Source organism: Elaeis guineensis, chromosome 2 (genome assembly GCF_000442705.2).
Source record: "Elaeis guineensis isolate ETL-2024a chromosome 2, EG11, whole genome shotgun sequence".
Lineage (NCBI taxonomy): Eukaryota > Viridiplantae > Streptophyta > Magnoliopsida > Arecales > Arecaceae > Elaeis > Elaeis guineensis.
Genome location: NC_025994.2, coordinates 105,607,455 through 105,621,080, shown reverse-complemented (window position 1 = coordinate 105,621,080; position 13,626 = coordinate 105,607,455). Strand labels below are relative to the sequence as shown.

Sequence of the window (13,626 nt, the reverse complement as noted above, 5' to 3'; positions counted from 1 at the left end):
GGAGTCGGTCGGTATATTTCAACACCATGTATTTAATGATTTTGTTCTCCTTAACAATATGATGTATTTAATGCCTTTTAACTAATAAATTCCCTGGTTCAATTTAAAGCAGATCCAACGAATCATTTTTCGTTGCAGGATATCCAAAATGCAACCCCAGTTTGCGAGTCGCACGATCAAGTTACAGCCGACCGATCGAGTGGGGCAACCCAGTCTCACACCCAATGCCCCATCCGTCCGCCGCTTTCCAGGAAAGCCCAGGCACGCGGCTCGCCGTCCAGAAGCCACGACAGCCACTGCCTCAGCGACCAGCATTACGTGGCTAGTTTTTTTAACGTTCCAATCTCCCAAAACTAAATAATACTGTCGCGGTGTAACCAAATCAAACACCCCCCTACCATGAAAGAAGAAGTAGAAGCGGGGTCTGGCTTCGCCCTCCCGGTGGACGAGGAGAGCAAGGCCACCGAGCTACGGGTTTTCTCCTTCGCCGGCCCCCACATGCGGGCTTTCCACCTTGCCTGGCTCTCCCTCTTCTCCTGCTTCTTCTCTACCTTCGCTGCCCCGCCCCTCCTCCCCGTCCTCCGCGCTACCCTCAGCCTCTCCCCCTCCGACGTCTCCGCCGCCGGTGTCGCCTCTGTGTCCGGCGCCATCATCGCCCGCCTTGCCATGGGCCCCGCCTGCGACCTCGTCGGCCCCCGCCGCGCTCTCGTCGCCGCCTCCCTCCTCACCGCCACCCCCGCCATCGTCGCTGCCGCCGCAGTCTCCTCCCCCGCGGGCTTCATCCTCCTCCGCTTCCTCTCCGGCCTCTCTCTCTCCAACTTCGTCGCCAACCAGTGCTGGATGAGCTCCATGTTCTCCCCCTGCGTCGTAGGCCTCGCCAACGCCCTCTGCGCCGGTTGGGCCAACATGGGGAGCGCCGCCGCCCAGCTCCTCATGCCCCTCGCCTACTCCCTCCTCCTCCGCCTCGGGGCCGCCCCATCCACCACCTGCCGTGTCACCTTACTCCTCCCGGCCGCGCTCCAGGTCGCCGCCGCGCTGGCCGTTCTGGCCTTCGGCCAGGACTTCCCGGTGGAAGGCAAGATCATGTCGAGGCTCGATAAAAAGGATAGGAATTCGGACGTCTGGAGGGTGCTCGGCGGTGGGCTCGGGAACTACAGAGGGTGGATACTGGGAATGACGTACGCGTACAGCTACGGGGTGGAGCTGACGATGGAGAACATCCTGGCGGGGTACTTCTACGAGCGGTTCGGGCTGGGGATGGAGGCGGCGGGGGTGGTGGCGTGCTGCTTCGGGGCGGCGAACGCGGTGTCTAGGCCGGGCGGTGGGATGGTGTCGGACGCCATGGGGAGGAGGTTCGGGATGAGGGGGAGACTGTGGAGCCTGTGGGCCGTGCAGACTCTCGGAGGGCTGCTCGGTGTCCTTCTTGGGAGGGTTGGCACTCTGGAGGCTTCCATGGCCGTCATGTTTCTCTTAGCAGTCTTCGTTCAGGCCGCGGCGGGTCTGGCTTTCGGGGTTGTTCCTTTCGTTTCGAAGAGGTATGTGATTCTGTTACCCTCCGTTTTCACTCAACAAGGGCTCACGACAGGTATTGTCTGCTTTAATTCATGGTCCCAACGGTTTTAGCATTCGGAATTTCAATTCATTTTTTTTTTAATTTTAATAAAACTTAATTTTTTATCCATAATGTGAAAGTAATGATATCTTTTCTCTTGCACCATAGATAAAAATATCATAAAAATATTTGATTCATTTGTTACTCTGCATCAAGTATAAGTCCGAGTTTCAAGTCTCATTTTATTATTTAATTTACAGATGCAAACTTGCACTATAATGACACAATTTGGACAAGAAATCATGATCATTTGTATTTTTATTTCTCTGATTTTTTTTTTATTTTGTTTACTGCCTCATGTGCTCCCTCAATTAGTAGGACTGGAAAAATTAAAAAAATTAAAATAATGGTGTCAACAAATAAAACAGCCGAAAAATCTTCTCTCTTTTTTTCTCATCCATCTATAAAAATAAAATTGAAGAAAATAAAACTTATGCCAACAAAAATGAACTGTTCTTTATTAAAAATGATCTTTAATTTTTTTTGAACAGCTAAAACATATTCTTGTCATATATATATATATATAGAGAGAGAGAGAGAGAGAGAGAGAGAGACGCGCGCGCGCGCACTGCCCGGTCCTTATATTCGATGACTTGAAGGAAAACGTTCGTCTCTTTCTAAACAGGTATCTAGGTGTGATTTCAGGAATGACAGCGAGTGGTGGACCTCTGGGTGCGGTCATAATCCAATTACTGTTCTTCTCCGGATCCAGGTACTCCATGGAAAGTGGCATCTCTCTCATGGGCATCATGATCCTTGCCTGTACCCTTCCGGTCACCTTAATATACTTCCCGCGGTGGGGAGGAATGTTTTGTGGCCCGTCCACGACCGTGGACGACGATCCAGAGAGAGATCACCATCATCTTTATTCTGGGTCCAATTTGTCGTTGTTATTGCTGCTTGATGATCCTTCGAGGGATTAATTTTTTTTTAAAAAAAATGTTTGATGGTTGAATTAATGTATAGGTCAAAAATTGTTGTGTGGTTGAAATCTATAGGGTACTTCCGTTGCATTCTCAGTTTCATGTTGTCTCGTGCAAGTCAACTATGTTTTATAATGGCCGCTAGGGAGGAGCACTTGCTTTACACACTAAACTAGATATGATGCATCATGATTCCTTAAATAATTTTATATCATATCGCATGTTGAATGGTTGGGTACTCATCGATGAATGGAAAATATCATCCGACTGAATCTCATAAAATTTCGAGTCACTTTGGTAATATAACATTTGCAGAGTATGATCTGGTTGTTTGGTATCTAAAATCTGTTCTACACATTTTGATTAGTGAGGATGATAGGCTATGAAAAAATCCACGAATCTACCATTTCCCTCTTGATATAACGACCTTTCATCACTTTTTTTTTACTTAGAGTTTCCCATATTTATTTATGTATGTATATTAAAATAGAGGTTCTTTATTGGCAGAGCTTTTTATTCATCATGTATATTATTTCACCCCTTGTATACTTATTTAATACCTCATTAATGACATTTAGCTCAATGATGAATTGAGGATATTTTGGTAGGAAAAAAAGGGATATTTTATGAGATCATGAGATTTTATTTTTATTCTATACATGAGACTCCATTTGCCATGTGTTGTTTTGGTACCTATATAATTATTTAATATCTCATTCATGATATTTAATCCCAAAAAAAAAAAAAGATATTTCATAGGTCATTCATGAGATTAGCGCCTATATTATTTAACATCTCTGGTATTTAATTTAATGATAAATGGAGAATAGAAAAGAAAAGATATTTTATGGGATCATTTATGAGGTTTTTATTTTTTATTTTCCAAAATTAGAGCCTATCAATTAATTTTGAGGCATGCGAGGCCATATGGTGCCTGGGGTTGGCTGCAGTCCAATATTCTACCACCGGATAGATGGAGCTTTATCATTATTTATAAATAATAATATTTTATTCAATAATATTTTATTAAAAAACTTATAAAAGTGTTTAATAATAAAGTAAATATTAAATAGATAATAACAATACATTATTTTTTAAATAATTATAAAATTAATAAAAAATAATATTTTAGAGGTGCTATACCGGGCAGCTGTCTGCTGGGCGGGGCAACGGTTGCCATATGGGCTCGGTTCAGGCTTGGCCTAACTCTATGACTATTTCAGGCCCTGGCCACGGCCGAGGCGGCCGCACAACCGTTTCAACGGCCGTTTAAGGTAGACCACAGGCCCGACCACGAGTCCGTCCAACAACATCCAGGTGCGCCGCATTTAAGGTACACCACAGGCCCCACCAGCTCCTCCACAACGGTTTCAACGGCCGTTGCCCATTTGGAGCTCGAGCCAAGCTCGCCCACCCCTCTCCTCTCCATATATAATCCCCGCTCCCCCGTACCCCTTTTCCCCCGTCCTCCCATTCACTTGTCCCCTTCCCTTCCGTTCTCGCTCCAACAACTGCGAGAGCCAGGGAGAGGACACGTGGCCTGTCGAGATGGAAAGACCCCAAATCTCTCTTCCATTGGCGCTGCTAGCTGTCCTCCTCCTCGCCTCCACCACCACCACGGCCGAGTCTCGCCTCCTCCACCGCATCCAACACCGCGGCCGCTTCCCCGTCCCCGCCGTATCCAGCGTCTGCAGGCGCGCGGAATTTCCCCGGCTCTGCCAGTCCTTCGTCCCGGATGTGCGCACCGTGACCGCCGAATCCATGATCGAGGCCACGGTCTGGGCGGCTGTGTCCGGCGCTAAGGCTGCCAAGGCTCTGGCCGATGCGCTCATGGATTCGCCGACCACCGGCAGCGAGGTGAAGGGCGGCATCGACGTGTGCCGGCAGAACTTTGATATGCTGGTCCTTGATCTCCAGAAGGGGTTGGAGAACATCAAGGGGGCCGGAAGCCACGACGAGCTCATGAGCAACCTCTCGGCGGCGCTCTCCGACATCGACTCGTGCGACGAGAGCTTTAACGAGGCCCCTGGGTTGAAGTCGCCGGTCTCTCATCTCACTTCCAATCTCAGGAAGCTGGCATTGAACAGCCTTTCCTTGGCTGATCACTTGAACTGATTATTATAAATATAATTAGTGAGGAGAAGATGGGAGGAGGAGGAAGAGGAAGAGGAGGAAGAGGAAGAAGAAGAAGGTGGTGCCGAAAACTTTGAAATAAATCGATGTAAAGGCCTCAGGAATTTTGAGCTTGGATTCCTTTTGGTATTGTTTATGGTAACCACCGATAGATACACTTCTCTTCCTAACGGCTTTTCTACATGAGAATAATTGTTTCTATTTTCTAATGGCTGGCTTGTTCGCTAGATGTATTGGCTCTCTCTCTTGGTCCTCTACATATTAATGTCTGATGTGTCTAAGCCTAAATTGATTCTTTCTTGCGAGTGGTCTGAAGAGCTGCTGTTTTGGTAATATGAGAGGCCTCGAGCGTTGCTGAATCTAGGCTATACTATACTGAAAGTGGACGGACGACTCCTTATTTTTCTGTCCATTCTCGTTGCTCTTAAAAGGCCAAGCTTTTGACGTCCTTGATGGTACCAGTGCTTTCAAATTGAGATCTCAAGCCTTTTAGTGTCTCCATATATGTTTGTCCATGCATTATGACATAAACGAGTTAGTTAAGAATTTGTTCAATGATCAACTTATTAAATTCCATTTGTTGGAAAATTATGTAAGCAAAAGCCAAAGATCACGGTTCAGCTTGCATGTCTAACGTTGTTGTTTGAGAGGTGATGCTTGCACGTCATAATTTGTTTATGCATGTGTTGGACCCCTTTCTTTATTTTATTTTATTTTTGTTATGAATAAATATATAACAAGCAAAGAATCCAAGGGATGCACATAATCAAATTATAGTGAATGGGGGAGAGATGACTCGTTCGCAAGTTGATTGAAGCTAACTGGTACAAATTAAAGAAAATCATGGTTTAATGGCATGCATACATGACCAAGTCATCCAAATTTCGACCGTTCGGTATATTGTTTGATACAACTAGATTTAAATAAGCAACATATATAGGTTGTCATGGAATATATCACGTAACAATTATATTGGATAGCTTGGTCTAACACATTAACATCAAAAAGTCCAGTGTACTCAATCTAAAAATTAAGATAAGGCCTTGAAATGCAATGAATGAAATCTTGTGCATTATGTGCAACATAACATGTTGAACATTTAAAATTTTAAATGTAGTTTCTAATTTTAGTAGATTGAACCAGGTAATTTTTGATTGAATACATGAATCCTATACAAGGCCTATATAAAAACACCATATCTTATGTACAAGCCCATAAAAAAGATGTTCTGTGCACAACTCATTAAATTTTAATGTTTAATATGTTTGATGGAGCATATTAATTCTCAGGAGATGGAGTAACATTGGTTGGCCATAAATCATATCAAAGGATATGATATATATGTTAGATAGATCACTCATCATAAGGGATAATGAACAACATGGGCACCATGATTTCGTTAAATCAGCTTAATTTGGGATAAAAATAGGTCCTTTCTATTATGTGGTTCTGCTTGCATTTTGGTACTAAATATTGATACATGCACGTATATCAACTCAAATATAGATTTAGATGCTGATATGAATAATATAAATTTTCTGTACTTAATATGGATAAAGTTATAAAGAAATTAATGGGATATTCTACAAATATAGGCATTACCAGTGAAAAAATTAACAAGAAATATCAAAACTCTAAGTCTCTTTTTAACACCTTTGTTACATTATTCATATGTGCAAATCTTGATCCCGAAAACAAGTTCAGATCTCTTCGGTCTTTGGAATCATTGGCTACTAAATTTTTCTCAAAAGAAAAAATAAAAGCAAATATTTAATGAATGATTATGATTTATTAGCTAAGCAAATATTTGTAATAACACGTGATTTACTCTATAACACAACAATTACCCAGGGGTCACAATTTTTGTGGGTCATATCGGATCGAATCTAACTTTAGAAATTAGAATTTTTGTGGGTCATATCGGTACCTAAATCAAATATAGATTGGAATGATGCAAATGCATACCCAACTTGATTGAATTTGATTTAACTCATAATCATCGACATTATAATATTATAATATATAATATTTAATGAAATGAAATAAAATTTAAAATTTTAATTTTTTTTCTTTCTATTTCTGCCTCACCTCTTCATGTTGACACCCTTATCACCTTCAATCCCTTCAATACTTCCTTAATTCTGTCCTCGCCTTTATAACTTCTAGTTTCCAAACCACCTTCTCTCTCTCCCTCTCTCTCTACATCCGTCTGTAATGTAGTATATATATATATATATATGCTAACTCATCAAGATTTGGGCATTTTAGTGATAAAAATTCCTTAAGTTTTTTTCATAATATTTAAGTAAAGAACATAAAAGGCCAGCCATCATCAAATTTTTTCCTTTCCGTACATCCTCATGCATGCCTCACGAATTTTGGTGGAGATGATCCACATACTGATGATATTCTTTAACTGTACATCCAGACTGCATGCATGGGGCATCCACCCATAAGCAAGCTTCCATGCACACATGCATGTCCTCGGCGGACACATGTGCCGAATAAGATCACGCGTGGCCTCGTCTAATTATCCCCCATCAATTACTTTGCCTCGTTCGTATCATCCCTTTTTTCCTCTTCACATTCTGTCCCCCCCCTGAAGAGCAAACCTAGCAGCACTCCCAACTTCTTAACGAGAGATTTTGTATCAAGCACTCCCACCCAAAAGAAACAGATCGAGCATGCTAAACAGGAACTCAATATAGCTCTGCGCGTCCAACCGAAGGAAGAACAGAGCATTCATACTTCATAGGCCTTCTTTAGCCCTCCAAGAGGAAGTAAAGAATAACTTGTGGGGTTTGGAGTCTATCCTAAAACCACCATGGGGAAGCATCGAGTCCTACTGAGATATGTTGACCCCTTTGTTGTGTCTAAAGGGGAAAAAGAAGAAAAGCACAATAAAGGAGTGTTGCGCAAGTGATAAGCATCATTGCCAGGACCCCAAAGGAAAGTACCAAGAAAGATGCCCACCTTACGGGCCCCAACTCGGACACCCAACCCTTTCAAATACATTAACACACTTGTAATTTAAGCTCGCGACGTGAAAGCATAAGGCTCAGATCGGTTTATAATAGAAAACGCGTACGATTTTTTCCCAAACTTAATATATAATGAGTCTGCGCGCTGGAAGGGGATATTAAAGAGAGAGAACTTTGGAACGCATTTACGTTTTGAAAATTTTCATTAAATGCAAAATATCTATTTAGGAAATTTACAAAATTTCTAACATATTTCAACGCCTAAATACGCAAATAGTTAACTCTATGGCTGTAAATTTCATGACGTCACCAATTTGACCTTGTCGTTTCGGAGACTTAACACTAAAATCAGACGACAACTGTGAGCCACATAGCTAGAAGAATGTTTTTTTAAATATATATTTCACTATAAAATCCAGCCAACACTCTGAAGATTGGTGATTCAGGAACTCACTTAAATCTACCGATCTTAAACTATAGCAATTAAGCTATTAATTATGAATAACCTACCACAAATAAGTTTAATAATTCATATGATTTTAAAAGCATGGAAGAACACTCATTCTGTTTTTTTTTTTTTTTTTTTGCCCCATCTCCTCCTTGGAAAATCAAAAGTGAATTACCTTTATTTAGATATTTGAAATTACCGAACCGCAGAATCTGACACAGAACATCTAGGGAACGGAGAAAGGTAGCATAAGTAGGTAGGGGAGACCCAGGATCAAGTCTATTGACCCCTTTAAAGGCCAAGGAAGGAATAAGAAGAGAGACCCAACAGCATGGACATACAGAACCCTATGCAAAGAAATGAAAAGAAGAGAAAAGCTAAAGTTGTGGGCCTTGTAAGTTGTATCGAATGCCTGAGCACCTTTTTTTTATTTTTTATTTTTTAACTACCTATAAAATTCATGGCTTGAGAAGTAAATAAATAAAAGATATAAAAGTTGTCTCTCCAAGACGCACCCTATTCATTACCCCACTTCCATGGCCACATGGAAAGAATTCTATCCTGGAATGCGCAACCCAATTTTTTTGTTACCCCATGCTTGAGAGTTAAGACTGACAGAACCTATGACCATGCTCTTTTGAAGCTGACCACAGGAGAGAGAGAGAGAGAGAGAGAGGAGAGGGGAGACAAAACACAATACAAGGGAAGAAATGGGTCTTTTGTCATTTTGAGGTTACCTCTAAACTTTGGTAATGGTGAGAGCTATGCCAAGTTGAATTCCATGAATGGTTAGTTAATCTATCTGAAGGGAGACTTTGTTTCGAGATGGAAGTATTGCTTCTTTGGACAAGAACAAGAGAGATTCTCAATAACAGAAAGGAGAGCCAAGTGATCTCACAAGAAGAAAACAATCACACAACTGTGCAAGGATACAGACAGTTGTAGTACGAGGTCCGCAGCTCCAAAAATTCCCCAGCGATGGCTTCTAGCTGCTGCACTCCTGTTCCAGTCATTGCCATCTCTCTTGGGCTTCTACTTCTTGCTTCTATAAGTTCTGTCCTCTCAGAATCTATGGGAAACAACACATTCCGACCCCGCAAAGAGCTACTGAAGTCTAGGAGGATGAGAGCTCTTCTCAAAAGGCTTAACAAGCCTTCTGCCAAAACAATTCAGGCATCCTCTTCTCTCTCTCTCTCTCATTATTTTTATTATTTTCATTTGAGTATATCGTTTAACTCGGAATTTATTCATTGGACAGAGTCCTGATGGTGATATTATAGATTGTGTTCCATCACATCTGCAGCCAGCATTTGATCATCCCAGACTTAAAGGACTGAAACCTATGGTAGTCAAAATTTTATCTACCGTTTCTCCGTAGAATTGGACTCTGAAGTTACATGTGTGCTCTTAGAGTAGTTGTGAAATATTCCTTTTGTCTCCATTGTTTGCAGGATCCACCAGAAAGACCCAGAGGCCATAGATTTACTGATCCACTGGTTGATGAAAGCTTTCAATTATGGAGGATCTCGGGCGAATCATGTCCCGATGGAACGATACCGGTCAGGAGAACAAACGAAGAAGATGTTTTGCGAGCCACTTCGGTAAAGAAGTTTGGTAGGAAGCTGGCAGCAAGACTACGGCGAGATTCTGAGAGTAGCAGCCATGAGGTTAGTCTAAGTAAATGGGTTGATGGCTATGCTATTGTCAGTTAATTTTGATCAAGTCATTAAAATGATTTTAGATAGACTTTAATTAATGGATCGATCTAGAATGGTTGGATTTTTTCTGTCCTATAAACAGAAGGACAAGTGTGCATTTTAAAGCAGATTTTCGTGGTATAATTTACTTGCGAAAGAACTGCATCAGTGGTAGTCTAATATGAAGAGAATGCTCAAACAAAATAAGCCCCTCCATTTGTTTCTAGAATCAAACTTGAACTCCTGTAATGGAAGGCATACTATCTTTATAACATGAAAGGAATAACCTCCGATATGGAAACTATTTGAAAAGTAAACCACTCGCACAGTTTTTTACATATAAAAGGAAATATAATCTAAGGAGTAGTCAATTTTTGGCAGTTACTTTATAGGCATCCCCTAAGTTATTTTTGGAACATCATGAGGTCAATCCATATTATGCAAGAAATGCTGAAGGGAATATCCTAATTTGCATTCAGAAAGGCTCCAGGGATTTCTTTTTTAAAAATAAGACAAATGATGCATTTTACCTGTATCCTTGTAGAATTTAGCTTATGGCTGTAATTTTCTTTTTTCAGAAATAGCTTAAGTTCCACATTGACCAATTCTCTACCTTCAGAAACTTACATCAGATGGGTATTTGAAGTGTACTTTTTTCTTCCTCCTTACATGATCTCAGCCTATTTATAAATTTACAATTGGTTACAGCATGCGGTTGGGTATGTGGTAGGAGATCAATATTACGGAGCAAAAGCAAGCCTAAATGTATGGGCACCGAGCGTAACCAGCCCAACTGAGTTCAGCTTATCACAGATATGGGTCATCTCTGGATCCTTTGGCCATGATCTCAACACCATTGAAGCCGGATGGCAGGTGCAAAAATATAGATCTAACTTAATTTCTGTATAATATAATGACTCTCCTTGATGTTTTTATTCTTTCAAGTCTATATTCATCCATGCAAAGAGGCAAAAATGATCGCTATTAAATTATTATGAGTTTTCTTTTCTTTTTCTTTTTTTTTCCTTTTCTTTTTCTGTCTTTCTGAAAGAAAATTGTTACCTACTTTTGAGCCACCATGACAACATTAACTTCTCATAATTACCTTTTATTGTCACTTCTTTTAAAAAAAATGTTTCGAAAGACCAACCACCGGTCCATATTTTTGAGGATAAGTCATCCCAAGAATTAATGCCAGAATCTAGGATGCTAAAATAAATAGATATAACCCCCAGGACAAGTGCCGCAGTCCACACACTGAAACCACTGATTATCATTTTTTTCAGAAGAAAAAAGTAGTCTTTCTTCTTTCTCCTTTGATATGAGGAAAAGAAAGCTTGAATGTCTTCAAATAGCTTAATATAGCTTCATGCATGCAAGTTTAGCTGAGTCAAGAGAAAAGGAAATCCATTTCCCTTCCCTTCCACTGAAGCTTTGTTCACTGAGATTCCCCTTAACTTCGTCAGTAACTTTCCCATCCCCTAATACTATACATTGCCAGCTAATGTTTTCTCTTTCTCTTCTTCTTCAGGTCAGTCCACAGTTGTATGGAGACAATGCTCCAAGGTTCTTCACTTATTGGACAGTAAGGCCATCTCCTGTCCTTGAACCAAAAAAGTCTCTTTGTATGTTACTTAGATTTTTCACCAAAGTAGAGATAAAAATCTTGATATATATATATATAAAAAGTCCAATCAAGTGGACATCACTGTTCACCCTGACCGCTTTAATGGTGTAGACGGATGCATACCAAACTACTGGATGCTACAACCTCTTGTGCTCGGGTTTCATCCAAACAAACAACAGGATCGCTATTGGAGCGGCAATCTCCCAACATCAACGTATAATGGTGGGCAGTTCGATATCAGTCTGCTGGTCTGGAAGGTAAATTAAATTAAATTGACCAAATACATTCCTTTTAGAACACACATATTAAAATAAATATGTACATTTTAACATTAGCATGAAAAAAAAAACCTATTTAAACTGCAAAACTAGGCCCTCAAAGACATATCAGGCCCAGCCTGTACAAAAACTAAGATTCAGACTATGCAAAATAAAGGAATCCACCTGTCTCTCAAAAATAACTAAAATCGAAATATGTCTAAATATCCATCGTTACATGGAGTGCAATCATTGATATCGCCATGAAACAATGTTCCATTCATGGAACAGTGCAACCAAGAATCGAGCCATTGTTATTAAGATTTCCAAGCCCACCAGCTATATAGGTATCTCATTTCTGGTGGCATGGCCATCTTCATCATTTAGTCCCGATGCAAACACCTTAAAAACTATTTGGCGCACTGCATGCATAATGGATTCAACTTTTAAACTGTGGGTCCACCTTTTGCTCTCATGATAGTGATGATGGCTCAAGCTCGATGATAACCGAACGTTTCCTGTGGCGTATGGGTGTGGAGTTCGTGCATCCGAGCTGCCATTTTCCTGTTGGGCTCGTCTAATATATTACTTTCATAGCTTTTTGTGACAGCTTAACAAACAGGGCATTACTCAGAGATATAGCTAATCTAGGACGTGGACATTTCAACAAAACAGAGTGATAGGTGTTGGATATTTCCTCTTTTTTTTTTTATAAGGCGAATATTATATAATATTGACGTTTTCTAAAAATTGTTAATGGTATTGCTTCCTGCAAAAAGAACTGAATAAAGAGGTAATCTGAATGCTTTTGATAACTTCTCTATAGAAAAGAATTTGAACAAGAAGTGTTATAATGCACAGAGTTAGGAAAATAGCTAAAAGTTTTCTTTTTGAGGCAACAATAGCTAGAATTTTCTAAGAGAACGGTGTGCGTGTGCCAGGACAATAGCTTCAATTTCAGAATTATTTAGTACGAAATAATTGGATTCAAGAAAATTATGGAAATTCAACAAAATCCTGAGAGTATCTGTAACATTGAGCAATAAAAGTATCCTCAAAGCATAAATGGATATCGAATAAATGATATATTTTTACACAAGGTTAATTAAAATGACAAGGTAAGGGGCATCATCGTCTGAGTAGTAACAACAGAATGATAGTATATATCATTGCTAGCTCATCAATTTGGAAATATTTCATGAACAAGCCCAAAAAATTCATCGGCAATCTATCAAATTGCTTACAATATTTGAAATAATTCAGGATTCTGGAAATAACATGTTGAGTGGTCCACCGGAGCAATCAAATTTTGTGAGAAATTAGAAGTGTCGAATAGTTTCAAAAATATTATGATCGATGAATAAGAAGTAATATCCTTTTTTTTAATTTCTATCTACAGGATCCGAACCATGGTAATTGGTGGCTAGAATTGGATCAGGCCTGTTGGTAGGCTCACTGGCCATCATTTTTGTTCAGTCACCTAGCAGAACATGCAAGCATGGTGCAATTTGGCGGAGAGATCGTTAACACCCAGCCATCGGGATCCCACACCTCAACCAAATGGGTAGCGGCCATTTTTGCCCACGAAGGCTTTGGCAAGGCATCCTACTTCCGGAATGTACAAGTCGTCGATTGGGACAACAGCCTGATACCTGTGCAAAACCTTCGGGTCCTCGCAGATCATCCGGATTGCTACGATGTACAAGGAGGGAGCAACAGCGTGTGGGGAAATTATTTTTATTATGGAGGCCCAGGAAGAAATGTGAGATGCCCGTGAACAAATGAAAGAGTTTGTTCTTATATTCTTTAGGTTTTTCTTAACAAAAATGTTATCTTTTTTCTTTTCCATTTCCCACCTTTCTTGTCTCTTGATTTTTGATTGATTATTGTACACCCTATGTAAATTTTGGGAAAGGAAGATACAGTGGTTCTATACACACACTTCAGA

The 13,626-nt window shown here is 40.5% G+C and overlaps 2 protein-coding genes and 1 pseudogene across 3 annotated transcripts; all 3 read left to right on the top strand.

Annotated features, from left to right (window-relative positions):
• Positions 1-374: 374 nt before the first annotated feature.
• On the top strand, positions 375-3,893 carry LOC140855775 (probable high-affinity nitrate transporter 2.4). Of its 2 annotated transcripts, none has more exons than XM_073252529.1 (2): positions 375-1,535; positions 3,759-3,893. In XM_073252529.1, the coding sequence occupies exons 1-2, from the start codon at positions 400-402 to the stop codon at positions 3,811-3,813; spliced, it is 1,191 nt and encodes a 396-aa protein (XP_073108630.1). In that variant the 5' UTR covers positions 375-399; the 3' UTR covers positions 3,814-3,893. The 2 variants fall into 2 exon arrangements, with proteins under 2 accessions (XP_073108630.1, XP_073108629.1); XM_073252528.1 differs by lacking the exon at positions 3,759-3,893 and adding an exon at positions 2,238-2,763.
• Positions 3,894-4,080: 187 nt separating this feature from the next.
• Positions 4,081-4,895, top strand: LOC105046260 (uncharacterized). The gene has a single exon (XM_010924801.4). The coding sequence runs from the start codon at positions 4,084-4,086 to the stop codon at positions 4,648-4,650; it is 567 nt and encodes a 188-aa protein (XP_010923103.1). The 5' UTR covers positions 4,081-4,083; the 3' UTR covers positions 4,651-4,895.
• A 3,911-nt stretch (positions 4,896-8,806) lies between these two features.
• On the top strand, positions 8,807-13,626 carry LOC140855482 (protein neprosin-like; annotated as a pseudogene).

What these genes read in the sequence shown, in the direction of transcription:
- LOC105046260 (XM_010924801.4), top strand. Translation starts at nt 4,084, where the DNA reads ATGGAAAGACCCCAAATCTCTCTTCCATTGGCGCTGCTAGCTGTCCTC.
- LOC140855775 (XM_073252528.1), top strand. Translation starts at nt 400, where the DNA reads ATGAAAGAAGAAGTAGAAGCGGGGTCTGGCTTCGCCCTCCCGGTGGAC. An exon ending in GTTCCTTTCGTTTCGAAGAG is followed by an intron (nt 1,536 to 2,237) that starts GTATGTGATTCT and finishes CTTTCTAAACAG; the next exon opens with GTATCTAGGTGTGATTTCAG.